Source organism: Heloderma suspectum, chromosome 7 (genome assembly GCF_057233095.1).
Source record: "Heloderma suspectum isolate Gila_16-S chromosome 7, 16-S_ref, whole genome shotgun sequence".
Classification (NCBI taxonomy): domain Eukaryota; kingdom Metazoa; phylum Chordata; class Lepidosauria; order Squamata; family Helodermatidae; genus Heloderma; species Heloderma suspectum.
The window spans coordinates 13,545,264-13,573,254 of NC_139464.1; the positions used below are offsets into that span (position 1 = coordinate 13,545,264).

The 27,991-nt window shown below is 44.3% G+C and overlaps 1 protein-coding gene across 26 annotated transcripts in view; it reads left to right on the top strand.

Annotated features, from left to right (window-relative positions):
* CELF2 (CUGBP Elav-like family member 2) overlaps window positions 1–27,991 on the top strand; it is a 684,791-nt gene that overhangs the window by 581,659 nt on the left and 75,141 nt on the right. For all 26 annotated transcript variants that reach the window (XM_084809113.1, XM_084809111.1, XM_084809117.1 and 23 more), the window contains 2 exons: window positions 6,304–6,352; window positions 20,947–21,081. In XM_084809113.1, coding sequence (XP_084665239.1) covers window positions 6,304–6,352; window positions 20,947–21,081 — 184 coding nt within the window. The remainder of the gene's footprint in view (window positions 1–6,303; window positions 6,353–20,946; window positions 21,082–27,991) is intronic.

Below are 27,991 nucleotides of genomic sequence, written 5' to 3' on the forward strand. Positions count from 1 at the left end.
TAATATAAACACACACACACACACACACGGGTACTTTAAATCATGTAATAGGGCCTTGCTCCATCTGTTTAGACATTTCCGGGCTCCACTAATGGCAAAAAAGAGCAAAGCATTTTCTGCAGTGTCCCTCTTCTGAATTCCCTCTCAAAGGTTTTTAATTTTTAATGTTCCAATCCACCCCAAAATTTGGACATTGCAAAACTGCAAATATTACAGCAAGCATTATCATAAAATGGATAATGAGTACAACTTGTCATAGTAAAGTCATATTAAAGAGACCAAGGACTCAATCCTATGCACGTTTAGACAGAGAAAAGGCCTACAATTCCCAGCATGCCCCAGCCAGCCTTTCTGGCTGGGGCATGCTGGGAATTGTAGGCCTTTTCTCTGTCTAAACGTGCATAGGATTGTCCCCAAGTCATCAAAGTCAGCCACAAGTACTAATTACCTGAAGGAAACTGGGTATTACAGTATAAGAAGGGGCTTCGTCAACTGTTGTAAAACTCATGTAAAATTGTCGATGTAACATATTCCTTTCTTTATGGATTTTACATCTCACCTTTCAGCCAAAAATGGCTCGTATCTCACTGAGTCACTGGCTCCAAATGTCTCATCCCAGTGAGACACGCTGACTAGCAAATGTGCAAAGAATTTCTTTCTGGGTTCCTCATCAATATCACAGCAGAGAATATGGGGACATAAGTGTTCTATTGCCAGTGTGGTGTAGTGGCTAGAGTGTTAGACTGGGAGTTGGGAGAACCAGGTTCTAGCCCTCACTTGGCCATGAAGCTCACTGGGTGGCTTTGGGCCAGTCACAGACTCTCAGCTCAACCTACCTCACAGGGTTGTTGTTGTGAGGATAGAATGGAGAGGAGGAGGAGGAGTACGTACACCACCTTGGGTTCCTTAAGGAGAAAAAAGCCTGGATAAAAATGTCATAAATAAATAAATAAATAGCTCCACAAATATTTATTTATTTCATTTCATTTCTATACCACCCAATAGCCAAAGCTGTCTGAGGCCGTTGTTCTACTGGGATTCTATGATAATGTCCATCTAGATATTTTGAGGGCATATTTGAAATTAAGGACCATAAGAAGCCTTACGCAAAGCCAAAGAGGGCAAATAGTGATGAGTCTAAAATGTCTAGAGCACCAGGTTGGGGAAAGCTGCTCTAGACCAAGAGGCAACTTAAAACTGTAAATAAAAGGAGGATCTTCCTTTGCCTGGATCTTCTCTGTATCCAGGAGAACATATGTCTCCCTCAACCTGTTTTAAGAAGTTTGCATGCCAGTTCCAGCATCCATATCCCTCTTAGAAGAGACCAGCAGAGTCCGTTCTTTTCAGTCCTGCAGAAATGCAGTCCAGAGGTGTGTGTGTTTTAAAATAATTTTTTCAGAAGGACTTGTGCATGGCTGGCTGAACTAGCTTAGAAGCAGGGCCAGTCCTGACACTTACGGGCAGCAGAGGCTGGTGGCTCCAGTGTCAGTGGGGTGGTGAATCTGCTCTGGATTTCAGAAGAAGCACCTTGGAGAGCTCCTTTAGAGATCTGACTGGTACTGCCTGAAACCCGGAGCAGATTCATCATCACACTAACATTGGAGCCACCAGCCTCCACTGCTTAAGGATATCATCTATCCCAAAGGGTACATTTGGGAATATGCCCTGACGCACATAGTGCTCTTGTGTTCTCCTTGGGTACCATATCATTGCAACAGAGACCGCACTGTCTCTGTAAGCAAAACCCTCTGCGAGACACAGTTGGCAGGCATGGGCCAGCTGGGGAGAGCCCATTTTCGGCTGTTTTTAGCATGACAGCATTGCGTATTGAAAAATCACTTACCTGGAGAGATAACCATAAGTGTATTGCTTTACGATGTAGAACTACAATAACTGCTTCTTTGATAAGATGTGATATCTCTGTGACACGCTTCTGGTTGTTGGCATCTAATCTGAAGCCCATTTTATATCATCTGTAATCGCTTTTTGGAGGACCAGGGGAAAGTAGAGGACTATTTTATTATTTTATAGCCTCCGGTAAGACAGGAAGGATATAAAATGCTTGGATTATTTCCCCGTTGCTTAGTTCAGAGCACAAGTAAAGCAGGGAGTTATCCCCTTTGCGCTCTGCCCTGTTAATTTTCTTATTCATTGCACACCTTTCTTAGATTCTTTTGACCCTCCTTTTCTCTTTGGCGCCTGTCCCCCTGCTTCGCACTCTTAAATATTTTATTGCCAGAGCACGTAGAATATGTACTGTCATGGCTGCAGTCTCTAGAGGTCACCTGTGGGTTTAATAATAAGACGTGAACCAGTGACTCTGTAAAAGCCTACATTGAGTTCTCAATGGCACATGTTTTATTGAATCCAATGTTAAAGGCAGTTAACTTATCAATTGGTGATTGTGAAGGTTAAGGGAGCTTGTAATGCGAATCCTCTTATGTAAAGAAATAGAGAGAGAATTTAGAGGCAATGCCAAAGTGCATGTTGCACAGGTAGAAAGCCCTTTCCCTTAAAGATGCTCCATTCAGCCAGCAGTACATTTAAAAGGTCCATACATGATCTGCCAGCCCATGTACGGACATGCAGGGTAACAGCCCTTTAAATGTGATACTGGCCACCTGGTGGTTTCATAGAATTTCCCTGACTCTGTTGCACATATTATTAAAAAAAGGCTTGAATATGGGAGACAGAGAAAGTTGAGTCATATTCAGAAAAGAAAACATATACAATTTCCCTAGCTACTCTAAATGTTACAGAGGTTTCAGTATCAAGCTCAAAACTGCAGGAGAGGTAAATATTCAGTTGGCATTTAGATCAATCTATGGCTAATCAATGATCCCAATATGGGTTCGAGGCCAAGCTAAAGTTAGACCTATTCATGTTGTCAGTTGACTGATAATCAGTTGACACCTTGGCAAGGGGGTGGAGTTCTAATTATATTTGTGGCATTTGCCGTTAAATAGGGCAGACAGACCACTAGTTGGATACCCACTTTCAGAACTGACTCCCTCATTCTAGTAGTATCCGTACAATGGAACCAATAAGCTATGCTTGTCTCAGTTTGGTCAAGATCTAATCTACTCTAATCTTTGAAATTCTACAGTGGCAATCTCGTTCTTGTTCTCTAAGTGTAACCTCTGTATCGTTAATCATATTCGTTGTGATTATCCACATGTGTCATCTTAGATCTTTTCTTGTCTAAGTTATCAAATTCATTTCTTCGTTTATCATGATCGTCTTTCATTTGTACCATGTCAATTTCTGTTAATTATCATTTCGTTATCCTTTGTTACAAGAAATATCTGTCATTCCTCATCGTGGTGATCTTGTGACAAAATATGCTTCAAAATATTAGTAAACATTAGTTAACACCCTGACCTGATTCTGATGGTCTGGTTTCGGCCAGTGGTTGTGCTGGGTACCTGGGTGCTCAGCACTCTCATTCAAACCTGGGGTGGGGGAGTCTATAAGAAGTCAATGCCCTCAAAATCAACACCATTGCTCCTTTGTTTGTGTCCCTCCATTTAAAATGGGTAGGGAGCAGTTTTCCTGTTGAAAACCACATTCCTACAGGTTGGCCAGGTATCCTTTTTTACAGAGGACAGTCCTTTATTTGAAGGGCTGCCAGAGGACTGTCCTCTATTTTGAAGGCATCCTCTGACTGAAGGACTGTCCTGTCTAAGTCCATCTTAAAGGTTGCAAACCATCAAAAGGGAAAACTGCACCTTGAAGCTGCCGATCAACAGCACCCGGACAGCAGATTGAGCAAGATGCACTGGTCACCTGGTTCCAGTCTTCCCCATTATGGTGAGATGTAGTGTATTACCATTTAAATTATAAGAATTATTTCTAAATTGGCATCTATACATATAAATTACATTCACAGATTTAAACAAACGTGTGTCCTCTTTCATCCTCTTTTTTGGGTGATGCACAATTGGCCACCCAAATAATCTGTTGGGGGTCAGATGCTGGGGGGGGGGGGCAAAACCAACAGTGAGTGGAGCCAGAACCAACAATGGGTGGGGACACCTTTTTTTCTCTCTTTTTTCCACCCCCCCTCCTCTTCTTCTCCACCCAGCAGGCTGACAGAGAGAGACAGATCACTCTTGCCAGAGATCCAAAGTGATTGCTTGCAGGGTACTTTTAAGCTGAGGGCCACGTGCTACCCAAGAAAGGAAAAGGGAGTTGATTCCATAGATCTACCTAGATTATGTTGCCAATAATATTAAGAATAGGTGCCATATTCAGTCAGGTCTTGGAGAGATTCTTCTGTTATAAAGCTGTTCGCCCCCCACCCCCGCCCCCAACTTTGAAATCTAGATCTAACAAATCCACAGATATATTTCCAATGTTGGCTCCAGGTTTTGGAGGTTATTGGGCAAGATGTCCTCAGCGGGCCTCCTCCTTAAGTGACATCTGGGCACGCCTTCTCCTTGCTGCTGCTGCTGTTGCTGCTTTCCATTTGCATGCCCTCTTCCCTTGAGGCCAATCCACACTGTTGCCCAAAGGGAGAGTGCAGGTTGAGCAAATGCTGCTTCTTCTTCTCCTGCTTCTGGCACTCCTCACTTCCATAATGGGGACAGGTGGGCAGGCAGCAACATCAAGGATAAGAAGTAAGGCATGGGGCACAAGAGGCGGGAATTCTGGGAGGTTGGGCCTGATCTATAATGCTGCCCCCTGGTGCTGCCCCTGTTTATATCTGGCCTGAATTTAGCTTTCCAGTTCTGCACTTTGATTCTTTCAGCTATTAAGGATGCCCTGGCAACCAGTCTTTTTTCCCTTGGAAAATTAAAGAAGGTTTCATTTGTTCAAAAATGGGTTTTCGAAGGTAAAAGAACATTCGGGAGGCTACTTACAAATTGCCAGAAAGGCGGGGGGGGGGGAGATCACCCAAAAAAGAGAGGTCCCAGATTCACATCTACAAATGTGCATCTACAAATTTATATGCATAGACAAACATTTAGAAATAGCTACTGTGATATTAAATAACTGCATCACCGCATCATACCGTAATGGGGAAGACTGTGACCAGGTGACTTATGTGCCTGCACACTCTGCTGGTTCTTTATCTTTAAACCAGACCTGGACTTGACAGCCCTTCAGTAGAGGAGTGTAAAGTAGGACAAATGGCCACCCTAAGGGTTACTAGGATGATAAGACCAAGTTAATATGATCCTTGACTTCCTTTCTTCCAAAATGGGACTATTTTAGGAGTGTTCCAAAACATCTAAACCAAAGTAGCCAATGGATCATTGAGTGGCTGACAAACCAGTGAATCATAAAGGCACCTTGGTACATGCTGAAATCTATTCAGGCCCCCTCAATCTGCATTCCTAAGATGCCAATTTGCTTGTGCAAATAGGCCCAGTATTGACCCTCAGTATGTAATAGCAACAATAATAGGAGAGCAATCCTATGACCACTAGACACTGTCTAGACAGCCATAGGATTTTTCGGTTTCTGGAAACCAAGGTTGTCCAACCTGAGCAACCTTGGTTTTCAGAAACCACGCTCCCCGCCCCTGCCCCCTTGTAGCTGATGTGGTTTTTCCATGCTCATAAGAACACAGAGAGGGTGAAAGGGGGTGGTCCTGGGGGTGGGGAGGGGAGGAGACCACGGAAACCATTTTAGATAGCTTCTTATCGAGTCTCCGGGCCCCTTCCCTCCCCAAAGCCACGGCTTTGTGAAAATGGATGTTTAGCCACACATCCAGGGCTGTTGGATCACAAAGGAGAGGATCCCCTCTGTGCTCTGTCCACCCGCTCTGTGATCTGTCCACCTTCCTGAGGCTGACATCTATTTTAATAGGATTGTGCCCTAAGAGTTCTGAAACTGGATCTGTTGAGCCCTGTGGGCGTGATAATTTGGCTTTTTAGAAAGCTTGCTACTGTAAAGCCAAACTGCTCATGTTTCCTGCCAGTTGAAAAGCTTGATGGTGTTCGGAACTGATGTCTTTTGGATTGCCAGCCTGTTAAGTAATATAGGCTTACTGTGGATTGGATCTCTGGCCCATCTAGGTAAATAAGATTACATTGTAAATAATGGTTCTTTCCTAGCCCTGCTACCTATGATCCAAGATATTTGCAGGACATCATAGTTTGGCGCAAGGACTGACTGAGCTGAAACGGGTGTCTTCTGCTGCTACAACCCTTCCTTGTTAAATACTGATAATGTCCTGCATAACTCCCCCAATAGCTATGGCATATCCAAAGCAAATGGAAAAAATGAACTGTACTTGATTGTATCACTCCAACCTACTTTACTTTCTTCTTTGTTGTTGTTGTCTGTTGTTTCTAGATGCATCATCCCATTCAGATGAAACCGGCAGACAGTGAAAAGTCCAATGGTAGGTGATTAACCAGTTTCGTACATAAATGTCACCATCTCTTATTGTTTGAAAGAAAACAACAGGATGTCATACATTTTTTTGTCTCATTGCATTCTTGATGGACCCTTCCATGCTGCTGTGACAGGTCTACGGAAAACATTGAGCTTCAGTGAACTCCCATTTATCATGCATGCAGAAGGAGGAAAAATTCAGAGAAATGAATTGTTCCCATTCTCAGTGATGAGTTGTATCCATGGCCATGCAGAACATATGAATGCTAATGCAACAGTCTGCTAGTCATGGACTTCCAAGATGTATCTGAGAAACTGTAGGGATGGGGGAGAATTTCTCCCCGAAACTTTGGGGGGCCCAGTGCCAATGCATTCGGCCCCCCGAAATCGGCGGTGAAATTATCCGCCACCCCCCAGGATGGGACTTACCTTTCATGAATGTCCCTCCCGGCGGCGGGTCCCAGCAGCGGTTCGTCGGGTCTTCGTCAGGGGCGGGGGCGGCAGCCAGTCTTTTGACCGGCTGCCGCCGCCGCCATTACAAGTGCAGTAAAAAAAAAAAAAAAAAAAAACCATGACAGGCTACGTAATGATTAACGTAGCCTATCACGGCTAGATCTCCAAAGTCAGCCGTAATAGGCTACGTTAATCATCACGTAGCCTATCACGGGTGACTTTGAAAAAAAATAAATAAAAGTGCATACGCAAATGGCGGCCCCCATAGGGAGCTATTTGCGTTGCCCTTATTTTCGCCGTAGTCTATGTAAATCTTTACGTAGACTACAGGGACCAAATAAGGAACGCAAATGGCGGCTCCCTATGGGGGCTGCCATTTGCGTACGCGCTTTTTTTTTTCCCCAAAGTCACCCGTGATAGGCTACGTAACAATTTACATAGCCTATCACAGCTAGGGGTGGACGAAAGTCCCTTACCTGTCATCGAAGGACGTTCGCGGTGGGGGGGAGGCGCTTCGCTGCTCCCCCCGCGAAGTTCAGGCTGGGGGGGGAGGCTTCCCGCCTCGCCCCAGCTGAAATTCAGGCCGGGGAGGAGGCTTCCCTTGCCCGGCCGCGAACGCGAAAGTTTTAAAAAACAAAAAACAAACGCCCCCTGATAGGCTACATGATGATTAACGTAGCCTATCACGACTAGATCTGCAAAGTCAGCCATGATAGGCTACATCAATTGTCACGTAGCCTATCACGGGTGACTTTAAAAAAAAAAAAGCGCGTACGCTAATGGCGGCCCCCATAGGGAGCCACCATTCGCGTTCCTTATTTAGTCGCTGTAGTCTACGTAAATGTTTACGTAGACTACAGCGACCAAATAAGGAACGGGAATGGCGGCTCCCTATGGGGGCCGCCATTATCCGTACGCGCTTTTTTTTTTTTTAAGTCACCCGTGATAGGCTACGTGAATCGTCACGTAGCCTATCAGGGGGCGTTTTTTTTTTTTTCTTTGATTGCAATGGCGGCGGCGGCAGCCGGTCGAAAGACCGGCTGCCACTCCCGCCCCGCTCAAACACCCGCCGAACCGCCGGCCGGACCCGCCACCGGGAGGGACATTCGGTGAAGGTAAGTCCCGTCCCGGGGGGGGTGCGGGGTGCGGGGGGGTTCGGAGGATTTCTCCCCGAAACTTGTTCGGGGGGCCGAACACGTTGGCGCTCAGCCCCCCGAAGTTTCGGGGAGAAATTCTCCGCCATCCCTAATCACGGCTGACTTTGGAAATCTAGCCGTGACAGGCTACGTTAATTGTTACGTAGCCTATCACGGGGGTGTTTTTTTGTTTGTTTGTTTTTTCGCAGCCGGGTAGACGGGGCGCTTCTACCCGGCCTGAATTTCGCCGGCGAGGGATGGGGCGCCTCCTGCCCGGCCTGAATTTTGGCCAAGCGAGGCAGGGCGCCTCCCCCCCCTCACATGAACTTCGGGGGGAGAAGCGAAGCGCCTCCCCCCACCGCGAAGCAAGCTTCGAGGACAGGTAAGAGACTTTCGTCCATCCCTAGAAACTAGATGTTAATAACAATCTGTTTTGAAAATATAGTGGAAAGAAGATGACCAATTAACCAGGGTCTTAATTGTTTCCATTGACAACTTTTGATTTCAAAACTGTTTGTCGTATGAACAGAACCACGGGGAAATTTGATGGTCAGAGGCAGAGGCAGAGCAGAATCTGATTGGATAAGAGATGATGTGTGGGCAAAACCTGGTAGAATCTGTAAGGTTTTGTTCATTCATTGGTGTTTTTTGTTTTTTGCTTTTAAAAAGCTATATTGTGCAGAATGAATGGAAATATTTAAGTGCACCTGAAAAGCACAAATATGAAGTACCCTTTCAAGGCCAACCTGTTGCTTTTCATCTCCTGGCATGCTGTTCATTTCTGCTCTTTAACCAACTAGTGGCTGACCTTCTAGCACTGTTAGAGAATCTTTGAGAGCAGCTGCAATTTTACTCCAGAGGAAGGCTCTATTGCCAGGGAGGGCAGAAAATGGATCTCCATTTTTTTCCAACTTCGACTCCCAGCATTCCTGACCACTGGCTATGCTGGCAGGGCAGACAGCCCAAGATAGTTGTTGCCTGAGGTGAAGGACAAGATGGTGCACCCTCCCTGTTCCATGTGCAGACATTGCCTGTACTGGTAGTTGAAACATACTTCAACACTTGGGATGGAATAATGTCTTCCACCACACCTGAGGCAGGAGGCTAGTTTAGGGTGTCCAGGACAGGTGGCATTGCATGCACAGCTCTTGCCTCCAACAGATGCAAAGAGCTGGGGAGTTCAGAAGGAGCACCTCGAAGGCTACCACTGCTGCCCCACCCCCACCCTGCATCTACTGCTTGGGGCAATCATTTCACTCTGCCTAATGGTAGGGCTGGCCCTGTGTCAGGGGTTTCCAGGAGCTGAAGTCCAAAACAGCTGGAGATCTACCTTCTGTTCTCCCCTGCTTTAGAGTTCATTGGCTTTGTAGAACCCAGTACTAGTTACCTGACATAACACCAGTGGAGGCTGGTGGGTCCTATGTCAGTGGGGCAGTGAATCCACCCTGGGTTTCAGTCAGAATCAGTCAGAACCCTAAAGGAGCTATCCAAAGTCCTGAACCCTATCTCCCAAAGGGGTTCTGAACCTTGGATAGCTCCTTTAGAGTTCTGACTGGTTGTGACTGAAACCCAGAATGGATTCACCACCCCACCAGCCTCCACTGCATAACACTGTTTTACTGCTAGTAAAATATTGGCTGATTGGCAGCCTAGCTCAGCCTGTCTAGCACTTCTAAGCTCTGGCCAGAACAATTGCAGGGAAATCAGCCAAGCCATGAAAAAGAACCATCTAGATACTGGTGGGGTGGAGGGAGGGACACAGCAAGATGTGGCCAGTCTAACCAGCATAGAAGCTGTGAGCCTGGGCCTGTTTCTTGGGTCCGGGACTCTGCCCTCTGCTACTCCCTCCCATGGACTTGCTTTGCCTTGGGTCTTCTGCCCAACTGTGACATCATGATCTGGAATAGACACTGGAGCACTTGGTCTTCTTTCTAGAGTCAGCTTTGTTGATTTAGAGGCATTGCTGTGACATGCAAAACATGTGGCACACTTAAATGGGACTGAATTGTTCCAAGCAGGCCTCCGCAAGAAGAGGCACGGCCACCTTGGTGTGTTAGGTTTTTTATCCAGCCCTGCTTGGCCCCTTGATTCCTATAATTTGCTAAGGGGCATGTCAAAGAAATCTCCTGCCTTCTTAGATTGCAAGAAGTTTGCTTTTCCCACCTGGCAGAAATAATCATCGCTGTTTCCTTCCAGCAGGCAACTTTGCTCCTCATTAATTAGTAATCAGGGCAGAAGCCATGCACTTAGAGATTTCAATACCTGCAAATGTAAATGATGACTGGGCCATAAATCTCTCCACAGAGATAGAGGGCTTTTCTTTGCTTCTTTGTTCTTCCTTTTGTTCATTCGCTCCATGGATTCGGTCAAGTTCAGAGGAAAACAAAAACATTGTCCTGTCGTTTTATGAAAAGTGCTTGATCAACGACGACAACAGCAAGCTAAAATTGGTCTAAAATTTGTTTTCCAAACAGTTTGTGCTTGTATGTTTGCGACGATGGTCAACTGACAAATCAAACATTGCCAGTTGACTATCTTGTTCTTCAACAATGGTCAAATATTGTCAAGTATTTCATAAAATTCCTCCAAATGTGAGCCCAGCTGGGGAAGAGGGGCAGGCCAGCCATGCCATTAGGCTGAGTGAGGAATCACCTCAGACAGCAGAACCTGGGAGGCCGTGGTAGCAGTCCCACAGGTCTTTCTCCTGAAACTCAACCCTAGTCATTCCTCTCTGTTGTTCTGGGTGCCACACAACCCATCCTGCAACCCCTAAACTAACCTGCTGCCCACAGGTGTGCCATACAGTGGAGAAGGCTATCCCATAACCAGTCTTAAAGTAAGATCCAACCACCCAGTCAGCTTCTGTACATGGAAGGGGGCACCATCTTGGCTTTTGCCTCAGGCAGCAAAATGTCTTAGGCCAGCCCTGAAGAGGGGGAATGACATCAGGGAGGGGACATTCTCAGGGACCTGCCTTCTGCCCGCCAGTTCTCCCCTGTAAGTACCTCCCCTCTGCACCCACACATACACATTCATATTATCGAGAGGAGAACTAAACAAGATGTTGGGAAATCTATGATCAGATTTCTTTTTTCATTCTAATTTATTCTATAGCCCACCCTTCCCCCAAGACACTCAAGGCAGCATACATGGTTCACCCTCCCACCATTCCATTTTATCCTTACAACAACCATGTTGTGGATAAATAAGTACCCCCATTTCAGTGGGGGGAAACGTTGGCAGCACTCTATGCAGGGAGCAGGAACCGGCGCTGGATCTGCCTGGACGCGATTCGGCAGAGGAGCAGTGGAGAAAAAGCCCGGATGAGCCGACTTCCCTAAGAACGCTCCTGGCCAGCTGATGCAAAGCTAGCTCGCCCTCTTGTGGTGCATCAGTGCAACAAAGACTAACAACTACCGGCGCCAGAACATCTACCGTGTAAAAACATTGTAGACTCCCTGGCGATGTGTGCCGTATGCTAAATAAGTAAATAAATAACAACCATGTAAGCTAGGTTAAGTTAAGAGATAGTGACAGGGCCGGCAACCTTCAAAGCTGGGTGAGGATGTCCAAGTCCAAGAAGTCCAGGTGTAACTACCGAACCACACCGGCTCACAAACTGAATTGCAGCCATGGGGTGGGTTGTGTGTGGATCAGGACCATGGCTGTGGGGGAGGGGGTAAGCCCTTTATACTTGTACCATTTACTTGATTAATGGGAAAACATAGAGGTACCCATATGTTACCCGTAACTTTTCCACACAGGGCAAATAGCATTGTCAGGAGGTCAGTTTTGCCTGAGAGGACAGCACAGATGGAAAACAGTTACCTTCTCCCCTGTATTTTTTTTAACACCATCTTGTCTATTTGTGCCCTCAGTAAACACAATGTTGGAAACATGTTTACTTAGGGTGTAATCCTGTGCATGTTTAGACAGAAAAAGGTCCTACAACTCCTAGCATTCCCCATGGCTGGCTGAGGAATGCTGGGAGTTGTAGGATGTTTTTCTGTCTAAACATGCCCAGGATTTCATCCGTATTTATTTTTTTAATATGGCGATTTTCAAATACACTTCTCCAAAGCTTAGAATAGATAACACATCATTCCAGTCGTTGATTGTTTGAACGTTTTATTGGCTGTTTGAAAGCGTAATTGTTTGAAAATTATTCTTATATTTTAATGCCTTTTTCTCCATTTTGTGAGCTACTTTGTGGGCCTTTGTGGTAAAACCAAAATATTACGATCTTTGCATTTGCAATTTTGGATTAACTTTTCTATAACTGTTTTTATCCTAAAATCCTTAAGTGAGTAGACAGTGCTTTACATCTATTTGTACATGTGAGTGTTGCTGTCAGTCACTTGTACTCATAAGGAAAGAGTTAACAGGTTTTTTAAAAAAAAAATTAGAAAAAAGAAGCAAGGGGTGAGAAAGGAAGACATTTTAAATCCCTCTTTGTAAGACTGCAAAAAAAAACCCAAACACCCTAGCATACAATCTGTCCATGTCACACCCAGATCTAATGCTGCCTGAATTAATTAGCAACTTTTTCCCTATGTGTTAGTGCTAACATATGGCATTTAATTACTATTTCCAACTCAGCACTTTGTTCCTTTAAAAATTTCAAAATCTTTTCTTCAAGCTTTCTGCAAAATCAGAAAATGACTGCATGGCAGGGATCTATCAATCTTATTTTCTCCTAGATGGATTCGAAACTGTGCTTAATCTTCACTATGTTTTGCTGAAACAAGCCAGCTCCACAAGCCGTGGTTTGAAGTTCATTGCTTCAAACAAATTAAGATTAGCCACAGTTTGTCAGGTTCAGATGAAACAACAAGCTGCAGTTAATCTAAAATGGAGGTGAAAGCTTCCAAACACCTTCTGGTGGCCATGACAGAGAAGAAGAAGGGACAGGGAGCCCACAAACCTGGGAAGAGATTAGGCTCACTCCTGTCATTATAAGCAATTGATTATCATGGTGTACAAATGCAGGTTTTATCTCAAAGGGTGCTTCCAGATGGAGAACTTCTAGTGCCAGCAATCAGAAGGCATTATGCAGCCATTCCATTTTTTTTCTTCCTTAATGGATTTTCCACAGTAAGAAGAAAGGTAGAAGTGGTGGGGAAACACGGGAGAGTTATGTGAGGGATGTCAGAGAAATCTGCAACAGATTCAAATGAGCTTGGATTTCTATAAATCTGACCTCAGATTCCACAGTGGACCAGCTTTTTCTGGGTCATGCAGATTCTGTGGACTAGCCGACCAGTTTTTCACTGAGGGCAGGTGGGTTTTTCTTAATTCCCATTAGTGCTAATTCCCATTAGCACTAATTCACATTCGTGTAAGTGTGAATTAGCACAAGTAGAACACAATTCTGGTTAAAAAATCCAGTTCTGCTACTGAGCAGATGATGGATCAAAAGATGTCCGACAATCCATGAATCACAGACAGAATGGATGTAACAAAATCCCTACATCCCTAGTTATGAGTGTAACATGATCTGGAGCCCCCATAAAATTCTGTAAATGAGTCAGTGCATTTGCACAATAAAAGCCTTGTCTGGAAGCACCCAAAGAGATAGACCTTAAATTGGCATTAGTGTTGATGTTATCTGAGAGATGAATCAAGACTCTCAGTGAAATGCAGTTGAATAGGTTCTTAAGTAAATGAGCTTGATTCAGTCAGCTTTGTCTGGAGGGATTTCTACTGGCTATTTCTTCCTCCGAGAATCAGGCCATATTCATTTTGCTGATCATTTTGTACCTTGATGAATTGTCATTGGCTGATATTTACATCCACAAAGAATGACCTCAAGTCATCCCCAGCAACACAGAATCATAGAATAGTAGGGTTGGAAGGGGCCTACAAGGCCATCGAGTCCAACCCCCTGCTCAATGCAGGAATCCAAGTCAGACAGCTTTTGAGTCAGAGCCTCAATGCAGGAATCCAAGTCATTATATGGAATTCTGTGATTCTTAGCTCCATATTTTCTTTTCCTTCCTTTTCTTATCTCAAACAGCTTGGGAAAGTACTCTGGAGGTTTTTATAGGTAGCTAGCATCTCCACTTCCTCTTGCTAAGGCCAGGTGAAAGGTGGGGTGAGGCAAAGCAAAAAGAGAGAACAAAGCAAATGCAGCCCATCACCTTCAGAGACAGCAAAGCCCAGTGTGGAATTCTGACCATTGCTCAGACCATTGCAGAAGTCTGACCTGGAATCTTTCCAATTTGGGTGATATAACCTGTTCTAGCCTATTGGTGCAAGGAGGCTTGGAAATGTAGGAAGCTGCCTTATACTGAGTCAGACTATTGGTGCATCTAGCCCAGTATTGTTGGCACTGACCGGCAGTGGCTCTCCAAGGTCTTAGGCAGTATTCTTTCCAAACCCTACCTGGAGAAGCCAGGAATTGAACCTGGGACCTTCCGCATGCAAAGCATGTGCCCTACTCCTGAGCTACAGCCTCCCCTAAAGTCTTCTTTGGTGGATGTGACTGGCCTCCCAGCAGGTCTCTGCTTTGGTTGGAGCCAGGTGGTGCTGCACAGGCTGAATCCCAGCCGGACATCCACCAAATACCAGTTTCGACCCCAAACCAAGTCAACAGTGTGTTAACAAAAAGGGAAAGCCTTTAGTACAGGGCTGAGGAAGCTGTGGCTCTCCAGATGTCATTGGACTCCAACTCCCATCAGCCCCAGCTGGCATGACCAATGATCAGGGATGATCAGAGTTCTAGTCCAACAATACCAATTTTCCAGCCCTGGCTTTGTAGAAGATAGGCAAAAGAACAGGGAAATCAGCAAGTTTTTTTTGGGGGGGGGGGTTAAAACCAGAAATGTGGTATCTGAGTTGAGGAAAATCCTCTCCATCCCTCGGTCTAAAGTGAGCAAATGACTGCCCAGATATCCAGAGGTTTAGATCCTATGTGAAGGGAGAATGGTTGGTTCTGGTCAGTGGAGGCTAGTGGCTCCAATGTCAGTGAGGTGGCGAATCCGATCCGGGTTTCAGTCAGAACCAGTCAGAACTCTAGAGGTGGCACCGTGACACCGTTCACTTTCAGCCATAAATAGTATTGGTTGCTTCTGAAGTTCTGTCAGCAGCATTTGCAAAACAGGGGAGCAGATCCGCAGCTACATATTTAAAAATGAAATTAAAAAGCAACAACAGCTCTGAGTCAGTTCTCTGGATGTTTAATCTACTATAAAATAAGCCTCCAGCTGAAAACCTGTGAAATCGTTTTAGTTAATTTGCCATATTTATCAGTTTACCAGTGAAACCTGAGCAGGCCAAAAAAGAATCTGTCATCTGCAGCACTTTGGAAAATTAAAAACAAAATGTTTGTTGCTGTTTTTCCTGGGGAGCAGGGGGGAAGAAAGCTAAATCAATGGCTACTTAACAGCTCACTGCCTCCCCTTGTAAATGGGACAGAAAGCATACGGAGAGAGAAAGTATCTGAATGATGGAGCTCTGTTTTTCATCGCATGTGCGTGCACATACACACAAATGCACTTTTAGTATAGCTTGTCACGATGCTTGGCCGCTTTAGACCAATCATTGAACACTGAACATCACATCAGAAATATATTGTGGGCTAAAGAACCAGCGCTAAGAGACTTCACATTATAGAAACATAAACGTAACACAGCACTCCCATGTCAAGTCCTCCTCCTCTGAAATGTAGTGAAACCATATTCTGATGATATTCTTTTGCAATTCCCCCACACTCCACATCATCGGCTGTCACTGGGGAGGGCGATGAAATGCTCAACAGGGTGGGTGACAAGAGGACTTGGGATAAGCTTTGGTACATGTGACATGGGGAGTGCAGTGTGGAAAGCGCAACACAGGGCTGCCATTTGGGGCAGCAATTCTGTGTTTCTCATAACATGTCATTCCTCCCTAATTTGCACACTTTAGTTATTATAATTTATTATATGTCTATACCGCCCCATAGCCAAAGCTCTCTGGGTGGTTTACAAAGGTTACAAACATTAAACCATATAGTTGTAAGTGAATCATGATGTTTGCATGTGCTTAGATCAGGCTGCAACCTATAATCAGCTAAAAAGGCATCGATTAATCAGGCCTTTGGGGTCAATTTAGTCAATGCCTTTTTAGTAAATTTAAAAGCACTGATTAATTGGGCCTTTTTAAATTGACTAAAAAGGCATTCCCAATGAATCAGGCAACACTTTCTTTTTTACTGCCAGATGACAAGTCTAAAAAACCCCTGGGGGAAAAGATGCTCAGGGCATCATTTCCCACCTGAGAAGAAGCCCATCTAAGCCTCTTCCAAAGTCACTGGAGTCTTTCTTTCACAAGGTGAGGCTCCCTCCCGCCCCTGCCCCCCCTTTGGAGAGTGCAGGTAACAGCCAAATGAGGCTAACTTTCTGCCTTTGAGCTTTAATATCAAACACTTTAAGCACTTAGACTAGATAAGTCACTGGTCTAATGCAGTTTGGCAGTGCTAGTTTCTGTCTCTGTTTCAAATTTATTCTTCATTTTGTTTCTGCAGTTCTTATATTCTTAAAAGAGAATTTGCCATTGGCTTATATCTTATTGTTGTCATTGGCATATTTTTCTTATTAATGATGTAGATAGCATTATGATATGGGAAGTCCTTTGCAAATTTCCCCCACATTCACAATAAACCCGTGAAGTAATCACAGTTGTTTCCATTTTGCAGATGCTCAGCTGAGAGCGTTTCCGTTTTCGATTAAGTGTTTGGACTATCGCTGTGCCAAAAATGTCTTACACATTTGATAGAAAAGAAATTGATTTTGAAAATGCTTTTCAAATGCAAGGAACATTTCAGTGAAATTCTTGTGGATGGAGTTTCTTGTACTTACCTTAGTTACCCGGTGTCTGAGGGGTATGTATCTTTCTATGGTAGAATAATCTCTCCAGTGGACTGCAGCCTCCCCAGCTTCCCACACTTCAGTTAAAGCCTGGGGAAGACACCTTAAAGTAACTCCTCCCATGGGATATTTTCAGATCAGGAAGTGTGGGCAGCTGGAGAGGCTGCAGAGCGATGGAGAGATGTGTAAAAGAAAGAAGAAAACCACACACAGCACTGTCGGCCACCCTTCAAAGATAAGGTGAGCTCAAAAACTCCACCAAAAGAAATTCCAAAGAAATTCCAAAGTTCTCTGCAAATGAGGCAGAAAAGTGAAAGCCCCTTTCATGGGGCAAAAAAAACTTTTGAGAAAATAGAGGACAGATTTCTGCATAGCACTAGTCATTTTCATGCTTTAGCCTATGGGGGAAATGCGTATTTTCAGCTGGATTTTATTATTTTACATATTTTTCTATGACTAAATTTGTGTAAAATTCTGGAAGGATTTTTTTTAAAAAGCGGTCTGCAAGTCCACAGAATCTGTCCGACTTGGGAAAGGTGGTCCTCTGCAGAATCCATGGGTTGGATTCATAGAATTCATTTGATTCCATTGCGAATTTATCTGGCATCCCTAATGAATATGGGGGGGGGGGTTGACTCCAGACAACAGTCCTGGAATTAATAACCAGTTGAGCTCCACCACCACCATTATCCCCACCACCACCATATGCACCATATCCCTGTTGTGAAGTATGTTCAATGCACTGAAATTATCAAAGCTGTAAGTCCAATAAAATCGTATGAAAATATACTAATTCTCTCTGTATTCTGCTGCACCGTACTCCCCTTAAACGCTTGCTAATGTTCCAAGGTGGAATATGAAGGGTGTGTATGTGTGAGTGTGGGGGGGGGGAGGTATGGAAGAGTCTTCTCTCTTTTCCTCCCTCCCCCCATCACCCAGTGGAACAGAAACAAAAGAGCTCCTTCATTACTAAAATAATTTGCACAATAATAGAAATAAATAAGTGCATGGCAGATTCTCTGGAGGAACGATTTCTCTGTGCTTCCCCGCAAACCCTGACTGTGTGCTCATTAACAGCGAATTGAATTTGCATTCCATTTCCAGAACCAAGAAAGGAGCGGGATACCTGCTGTATAATAAGCATTCAAGGTTTTTAGGAAGATAGACAAGAGCAGTGACTTGGCATTATTTCAAGTCTTTCAAATGATCCACCATGAATTGGTCTAGTCTTCAATGTAACTTATGTGACACATGTCCCCTATTGCTCAATAGCACTTTCCCCCTTCACTGCATGTGACAGGAGGAGGAAGAGAAGGAGAAGGAAGGAGGAGACTAGGCCAGCGGTTTTCTACCTTCAGGAGATGCTTTCTATATTGACTTGTTTGCTGAGGAACCACAGCGCATCGGCCACTGAGCTGCAGTATGTTGCAGAACAGAGCTGTGAAAACTGTCACCCTCCAGGGGTTCCTGTACTCCAACTTTCATTAGCCCCAGCCAACATGACCAATGGTCAGAGATGATGGGAGTTGTAGCCCAACAACATGGGGGGGCAGCTTTCCCACCCTTGTTGTAGAAGACTGTGGGACACCCTCTTTGGCACATACTCAGTCCCTGTTGGCCCGAAATGGTGTGGGGCATTGGCTAGAGCATCCCCCCTCTCAAAATGAAAGGATGGCCAAAAAAACAAAAAATGTACTCATATATTCTCCTGTAGCTCCAAGCTACAGAGGACCATCGGTAGCGACAGGCAAGTTGTCTTCCAGAAAAGCATGTCTGGCATTATTATCTTTGCTTATTGAGAAACTCCCAATAAGCATCTGAGGAACCTCAGAGCCCCCAGAAGAAAGGTGGGGAATCACTGGGCTTAGGTGAATAAGGCTCCCGAACCCAGGTTCCAGTTTTAAGGCTACCACCTTGCAAGCCATTTCCATTAAAATCAACAGGCCTGATGGCCCTAAGAAACTTGTCTTCTCCCTGATGTCTCATCGGGGTTTCTGTAAGCACGCTCTCTTGCACTGATTCTGAATAAAAGGGGCAAGGTGATTCTTGTTTGTATGGTGCTATCCATGTACAAATGGACTTTCAATGAATGAAAGGCCATGTCTTTGCCCCAAGGCTTGTTGCTTTTCTGACCAATGGCATGAAAACAAAAAACAAAGCATGCATACACATGCCCTTGCTTACGATAATAAAAGATAATACGACTCCATTTTTAACTTGACTTTAAACTATGTTTTGCCTTGCTCTAAGCCTGTGGTGATGGACCATGATGTAAACACCTCCATCCACCCACCCATGCATGAAGGCTCCCTCTCCCTCAACCAGTGGAGCCTGGTGGCTCTGATTTCAGTGGGGCTGTGAATTCATTCTGGGTTTTAGTCAGAACCAGCCAGAACTCTAAAGGTGCTATCCAACATGCTGAACCTATTTCGGGGATAGGAGTCAGCACCTTGGATAGCTCCTTTAGAGGTCTGGCTGGTTCTGAGTAAAACCCAGGTTGGATTTACAGCCCCACTGAAATCAGAGCCACCAGCCTCCACTGTCCTCAACTTTCATCATTAGCAGCCATTCCAGCAGGCTGTAGAGAGGGAGATGAGAGAAGGAGGAGGACCATTCCACTTGGAGGGCCAGTTTTAGCCCCCTGGCCTGAGGTTTTACTGCTGCCACCACAGCAGCAAATTCAGTGTGGGGGCAGCATGGGATACACCTGATAGTGTCTGTGGGTGTGGGCGTGTATACACCCACCCACACACAAAGAGTGGCACAAGCTTTTGTGGCCCAGAGCTCACTTCCTCAGATGCACAAAGTGGCTTCCTATGTCCATAGGCGTGTGTGTGTGTGTGTGTGTGTGTGTGTATGTATGTATGTGTATATATATATATATATATATATATATATATATATATATATGCAAATGGATGCAAAGAAGAGAGTAGGGGGAGTTTTACCCTGTGAGATTAAAAGGCCAAGACAATCCATGAAACAGCAGTAACTGTGTCACATTTCTCTGCAGAGCACAAATGAATACAAGATCCAATCGGAGTGAGTATGATTCACTCCCAGCTGGTGGTAAATTATCTTAGCAAGGTAACATGAACATATAAAGTGGGACAATTAATTCTCTCTAGTGAGAAAGCCATTCCCAGTGCTTGTTGAGAAAATTCTACACAGTATCAAAATTTGTCAACAGATTCCTTTAACCCAGTTCTAGCCATTTCTGGGCTCTGTAGTTTTAACACTTCCGAACATGAGCTTCCTTAAACTCGATCTGATGCATACAGCAGCTGCTTTGACCTACTTTGTGTGTGCCTCTACAGAAAAGGAAACTATCTAGTGAGAACCTGAGCCGACCCCCTTTAAAAAGAATACTTTGCAAGCCCAATATTACGAGTCTGCTGGGGATTTGGTTTCCCCAAAGCAATCTTGCAGCACCTTTCGTTGAAATGCTACCCTAGAAGAGAGAATGCTTGCTAGCCATGTGTGTTTGGAGTGGGAATTACTCTATCGCTATCATTAATAGGTAAAAAGAGGGGAAATTCTCCCTCAGTATTCTGCCTTTGGCGCAGTTGCTGCTACCTGACTTTTGAGCTCCATTTGCTACAGCTGGTTGAAATTGATCATGGAGATTCCATATGTCTTGCAAATCTTCACTGAGTATGTTTTCCCCATTAACCCATTTCATTTCATATACTCCATCTCAGCTTTCATCCACATTTCTTTTTCATGTATTTGCAGACAGGATGGGACAAATTTTATCTAAATTAGAATCTCCACTCACACTGCCTATTCCCATTTGCCAACTTTTAGTCTCGTGTATCTAATAGTTTTACCTCTTAGGGAGTGAAATTAGGGGAAGAGGTGCCAGGGATGACCCACTCCTCAAGTGAGTCATCCAATGAACAAAGATTGGTTGAGGGGAGCAGGGGGTGGGAGTGGCAAGTTATGAAGCAGTCTCAAGAGAAAAGCAGGAGATCTGAAGAAGAGAGGGGAAGGTCTGTATGTGTGAAGTTTGCTTTTCCATCAGTTTCACTATCATACAAGAACGGTGCCAGGGTTGATGTGGTAATGAAGCATTGATCACAGATGAGGAAAGGAAGAGAAAGAGAGAGAGAGAGAGAGAGAGAGATGAACGGCCCTTTGCTCATTCATTATTTTTTATCTCCTAGCTGTGGAAGACAGAAAATTGTTCATAGGAATGGTTTCGAAGAAGTGTAATGAGAACGATATCAGGGTGATGTTTTCTCCATTTGGCCAGATAGAAGAATGCCGAATCCTTCGGGGACCAGATGGGCTGAGCAGAGGTGAGCTGAGGCGCCTATAAAACACTCTTCTTTTAAAGTGCTAATTGGAGTTTGGTGTCACGGTCATGGGAGATGGAGCTGTCATTGGCAGCTGGAAGTTATGCTTGGAAACGTGCCACTCGACAGACTAACCCCTGTGGATTTTTTTTTTAATAGAACCTGAAATTATCACCTTTTTTTCCAAAAAAAAAGTCTGAGAGGTTCCCTGTGGCAACAAATTAACTTGTGTCATTCTCCTGTTTGTCAGGCAGAATGATTCCGTTGTGCCCTTTCTCCCATAGTTTATATACAGAGAACCCTGGGGATGGGGGGTGGGAGGAAATGCAGATCTAGACACATTGTGCTCCCCTGTGGAATGCCTGTCATTTGGGCCCAAAATGCCCAAAGTCAGGGTGGAAGGCGAGTTTTGCTTCCATTCCATTGGAGTCCCCAAGTCTAGTTTTCTCTATGGAAATGGACAGTGACCACTCACACTGGAGAAAATAAGAGGATGGACTTGAGGACAGCTGGATCTATTCCCTGTTCCTGGTGTCCCCAACTTTTCAATATCACACCTGGTCCTGCCTGTGCAACTGCCCCTCTTCATCTGCATAGCCCCACCCTGAATTTTGTTTCATGATCACACTTGCGCATGATGGAATGTTCTGAGCAAGACTTTATAGATCCCAGCTAGATAAAACACCTACAGATTGGTAGCACGGTATTAATGGCTATATGTTAAAATGACCATTCTTTAAAGCAGGGGTGGGCAACTTTGGAGGGTCTGGGGGCCAATTTCTGTTCTCAGAACCCAACTGGGGGCCGCACACAGACCCGCTGCCAAAATCGTCTCATCCCCCCATGGCCAAAAGGCACAGATTTGCCTTAAAACAAGGTGCGTGGGGAGCACACACCTTGTTTTAATGAAAAATCAAGCTCCTGTAAGCCCCACACAATTTTGCACGTGCTCCCTACACACCTTCTTTTGAAGCAAAAATGTGGCTTTTTTGCTTGCTGCTGCTGCACCCTGCTTAAATTCGGTGGCAATTCAGAGGCTCAGTGGCAGCCATTTGGGGGTGGTGGGGACTGCAGAAAAGGCCAGTGGGGGCACATGGGGCCCACATACCCTGCCCCCCCTGCTTTAAAGGTGTTTTGAGTGATACAGCCTGGTCCATCCAGCAGATTTGCAGATGTGATGCACAGAGGGAAGGGGAGATAATATACTGCAGGTCCCAAGGGAAATTTGGAGACAGTGGGAAAAGGTGAAACCACAAATCGTGTAGTGTGCCCATGTGGATGCTCTCTGGCATGAACAACTAACAGTGCACCCCTATGCATGTCTACTCAGAAGTAAGTCCCACTGAGTTCACGGAGACTTACTCCCAGGTAAGTATGTATAGGATTGCAGCCTAAGCTGCCTAATCACATCTACTCTGCTAGAAAACAAATATGCAGCATTCCATATCTGGAAATGGTTCCTGTAAATTTTACAATAAAGTTTATGAGGGTCAGTGAGAAATAGATATCCTGAAGTTTACTGCTTAATTTTGGCCTGTAGCTCTATGGTAGAGTGATATCGTTTTCATCATTTATAGCAGGGGTGGGCAAGCAGCCGCCCCCAGGTTCCATGCACTCCTTGCTTAATTTCAAAAGCTATCTGCAAGTTGTCAGTTCAGACCGCTGGCAAGAGCAATCTCTCCCCCCCGCCCCGCCCCCCTGCCAGAAGCCAGGGAGGAAGGCGGGGAGGAAGTGGGGGGAGAGAGAGAAGGGAGAAAGAGTGAGAGAGAAAGGAGTGGCAGAGAGAGAAAGAGAAGGGGGTGGCCAAAAGAGAGAGAGCGGGAGAGAGAAAGGGGGTGGTAGAAAGAGAGAAAAAAAGTGTCTTGGCCATTTTGTCCCTAGCCCTGCCTACCACCAAATTCTGCCCCACCTACCATCAGCTTGCAAGCCTGGACAGATTACCTCCAAGGGAATGCAGCCCTAGACAACGAAAATATACCATTCCCTTTATTTACAGGTAAAGCAGATTCATTGGCCACAGATGTAAATGTTTCTTTAAAAAGAAAAAAACAGATTCATGTCCCCGTCATATAAGACTCATGAAGAAATGTCACCAAGTTTCTGACATTTACTATAAGATATAAAAACATCAGGAGATTCATACTGATCCAGGTTGCATAGTGGTTCAGATCTTTTAACTGGTCAGTACCCTATAAAATTCAACTATTTTTTTTAAAGGGGAAGTACAGTCATATATCCATAGGGATGTGTATGCACTTAATTTAAAAAAAAATCCCCCAAAACTCAGTTCTGCACACTGAATAAATTGTATATATTAAGCTTGTCTGCCTGCATGTGCTTACTTTGCATAATTTATTCTGCTTCTGCCAGTCATGAGGCAAGGCAATGAGCAATGCAGATGTTTTGCCCACTGACCTCTTGAAATATGTCTCCCCACCTCTCTGGCTTCATCCACACACTTTCAAGCCCATCTCTACCATCATATGGACTAGAAACTTGAAAGGTGAGATTTAAAAGAAGTTTAAATCGTTTTCATTGTAGCCATTGTAAAATTCTGGGCATCTGCAGAATTCACACAGACCTGCTTATGCAGAGTCCAATCAAAGGCTCATCTGGCCATTAGGAAGATGTAGCCCTATATAGAGCTACAGGTCAACATTTTCATATCACTCATCACTGTTTCAAAGGCACAGAGGAATCAACTGAGAGAGGGGGAATATGGAGCTGAAAAAGGGAAGCACCACAATGCAACATAATTAAATCAATGCAAGAGAATCACAGTTTATGCATTTTATTAGAATTTCTACACGTATCCTACTAAATTAACTTTTTGTTTTGAAATATTGTCTCAAGCCTCCAAAACTATCTTTAAAGACCAGCAAGACCTATGTAAACATCTGTCTGTCTGTCTGTCTGTCTGTCTATCTATCTATCTATGTTTCTTTCTCTGTCTGTCTGTCTGTCTGTATCTATAAAATCCTAGAATGGGAACTTTCTCCCCCACTCCATGGATACGAGAGCATTGATTTCAATTAGAACATAAGCAAATCGGGAATTCTGAATTCACAGTTTTGTGTATATTTTGTGAGCTTCCGTGTCTAGATTCTTGAATGAGTCCGTGTGCCTTTGTGTTTGATATATTTCACTGTCAGAAGAGTAAATGGAGGTACAGAACAAGCATTCTGAAGTGAGAATGAGCAGGAGACAAAGACTGTATTAGTAAGGCATGCTTTGGTCCACAGCTTTGATCCACTAGAGGGTTAACTCTTAACACTCGTGTACACCTCCTTTTATCACTGACTCACTGATTCTTTGTTGGGTTTCCTACTGCACGCATGAGATGCTGAACCGCTAAAGAGCCCTTATGAAACAGACAAATACAGGTCTGTGAGAGGGGATGTGTTGAAAGAAAATGGACTTCCTGTGTAAAGTTCAGAGTTGGAGCCACTCTGCAGAAAGATTGGGTCCTGGTGCAAACAGGTATGAGAATTGGCTGGATGTTCAAAAGCAGCTCCATTAGGATTTATTTATTTCTGTAGTTCTGTAGCCCATAACAGAAGTTCCCTGAGTGGTTCACAAACAAGTAAAACATTAAAATACAGTTTTAAAACTAAAAATATAATTTAAACACAGGTTGCGGGGGGCGGGGCGGTTAACTGAGAGACCCATACTAAAAGAAACATAAGTTATTTAAAAGGCCTGAGTGAATAAAAAGGTCTTCAACTCCTTCCAAAAAGACCGTCTAGATGGCATCAGGAAGGGGTGTCACTACCGAAAAGGCCCTCTCCCTAGCAGACACCGGTCTCAGCAGCGCCTCTGAAGATCATAAAAACAACAATGTAGGTGCCAGGTGAGCCTCTCTGGGGAGCTTATTCCACAACCGGGGTGCCACAACAAAAAAGGCCCTCTTCTTAGTAGCCACCCACCACATTTCTGTTGGTGTCTCCTCCCATATATACCTGCCCAGACCCTAAGATCATCTTCAGAGGTCCCCAACACCCCTTCCCACATTGCTCAGAAGGTCCCTCACCACTCCAGAGAGACCTTCTGAGTGGCACAACAGGCTCCCTTCCATTCACTTGCTTAAGTTGACTTGTCTTAGGATCCAAGCCAATGGCAGGATGTCAGTGTTGGAAGATCCGAATTAACAATGGGGAAATCAGGGATGTTCACACTTGCTGAACTTCTCTCAACTTCTCTCAACTTCTTTCAAACCTTGGTTTGGCTTGTTTCCATTTTTGTTTGCAACCTGTTTTTTGTTTGTTCGTTTGAATGGGAAAAGTGCACATTTCGAACAGGAAAAGTGTGCACTCACTCCTCCCATTTACTAAAGTGTGAAAATACATTTTTTAAAAAATGTGCATTTCAAGCTACACATTTTTCAAAAAATACACATTTTTAATGTGATTTCAAGTTTGGGAATGTGCAGTTTTTGAAAAAATGCACTCCCATTTGTGTTTGGGATTGTGCATAGGGCAAGATCAGATTATTTGCGAACTGAAATGAAATTCTCATCCGCCCCTAATCAGAACATGGCAAGTTACAGGCTAAAGAAAGTCAAAATCAGTCAGAGTCCTTTTGAGCTGGGCCCAGGTTGGATCAGGGCTGTCCACAGAATAGTTGATTGATTTGATTGATTGACTGATTGATTGATTGATTGATTGACTGATTACATTTCAGTACCACCCAATAGCCATAGCTCCCTGGGTGGCTCACAAAGCCTTTAAAATGTGTTTAAAACCATGATAGCTGTTTTACGTACATCTTTCAAAAGCATCCGCTGAGTGAGCTTCATGGAATAATTCAAGTCCAGAAAATGTAGTCTGGGTTCAAAAGCAAAGGAAACATTTTCCAATAATAAAACCTAGGAACAGGGAAACAAAGGAGAAAAGATTAGAAACCAAGTTCCAGGGATGACAAGGGCAAGGCTGAAATTGGGATGAGAACTTGGGAAGCTTTTTGAACAGACAATATGCCAAGGCCCTAACCAGAAATAAAACAGGCTGATTAATTAATGCTCAAGTTGTATTTGCTCATGGAACATTTGGCAGGCATGAGCAGTTAACAAGGTCAGAGAAGGTCCGTAATAACTTCAGACAGAATACCCCAGAGTGGGAACTTCTCTCTAGGGAGGCTGGGCAGTATGACCCCTGATGGCCAGCTGGAACATTACTTCCATTTTCTGTACAGTCTCAAAATAACATCCACTGGACTTGATGATGGCATACATCAAAGATCAAGGGTGCTCTGGCCTCAAGGTTGACCCTGGGTTTTGCAGGGCCTGGTCTAGGCAGGATGCAGATATGAACTGCAGCAGAGCACCTAGAGATACCTAAAGAACAGGGCCTGTACACATCTTGGCTGGGAGCAGAGAGGGAGTGGAAAGAGGAGCCAAAGAAGGGAAATACTAGATGAGGCCCTTAGGTCCTTATGACCTTCAGCTTCTCTGTTGGATGAGCACTGGGTGAAATATAGGTGTTGTAATAGACTTATGGCTTAGAGATTGGTCTAAACATATGGCCCTCCAGATGTAGTTGGACTGAAACTTCTACCATCCTTCACCATTGGCTATGCTGATGGGAACTGCACTCCAACAACATCTGGGGAGCCATACATCCCCACCTGGTCTAAAGGCACCTCATGTAGTTTTACTGCCAAAACTAAGCATCCTGGCCTGGGGGCAATATGTTAAGATGTTCTAAGCTTCTCAGAAGAACAACTGACTTTAAATGACATGAATAATCTTTTCCTGTGACCATGGTATGTTTCTCTTGGCACAGCCAATATAAATTTGGTAGTGATTTCATTTTTACAGCTGTAGTTCAAGCCACATTGTATCCCCACGTACCAACTACAGCAAGGCAAATTAAACATTTTAATTTCCATGTTAATAAGACTAATTGGATTAACTATGCAAGCTGGAAATGGATAAGTGCAGGTTTCTGGGCAATTAGTTAAATATTCATTGTAGCTAATAGAAAGTCAGGTGTTTTCAGGCCTGTCAGAGTTATTTAAGTCAAACACCACCAAAAAGGCAAACATCACCCTGGATTTATTCACTTGTCTGGCTAAGGTTAGTCTTGTGTGGTTTCAGTCATAAAAGAGTCCCTGACCATTGTGAGCCATTGGCAAATGATGAAATTTGTCTGTGTGTGTTGATTCGTCACTAGACTGCAATCAAAAAAGTGATGAAGTTTAGCAGGGCGGTACATTGGCCAGATGATGGTTATCACTCTGGGCTTAGCTCCTCTTCTCTGCACAGCTAAGATCAAATCCTTGATTGAACACAGAAATAGATATAAGGAGCATATTAGGTTATGCATGAAAGCCCAAAAACCATACAGACATTTGTAGCTTAGGGTTGAAGATGTCACATCTGGCAGCAAGCAGAGTGTTACTGCCATTGGAAACGTATTAATGTACACAAATCTGTGGCAAATAAATATACAAATTAGGGGAGACAGGCTAGCTCTGAAAGTTTGTTTGTTTGTTTGTTTGTTTGTTTCATTTATATACTGCCCAATAGCCAAAGCTCTTTGGGTGGTTCACAAATACATGCAGTGCACACTTTCAGAATAGTACTGAATGCCCTAAAACAGCCTTCCCCAACCTGGTGCCCTCCAGATTTGTTGGACTACAAAGCCCATTTTTCCCATGGGCCATGCTGATTGGGAATGATGGCGTTTGGGGTCTAACATAGCCAGCGGGTACCAGGTAGAGGAAGTCTGCCCTAAAAGATACATGCTGTCCATCACTTCAGATCATTGCACCATGTTCCAACTCTGTATCTTGTTAGGATGATGGGGACATGGAGCAGAACCTTCTCTGCGGTCATCTCCCAAAACTTTCAGAATTTCCTCCTGAGAGAAGCCCAATGGGTTCCAATGAGTGCTTATGCAACTAGTTAAGGTGT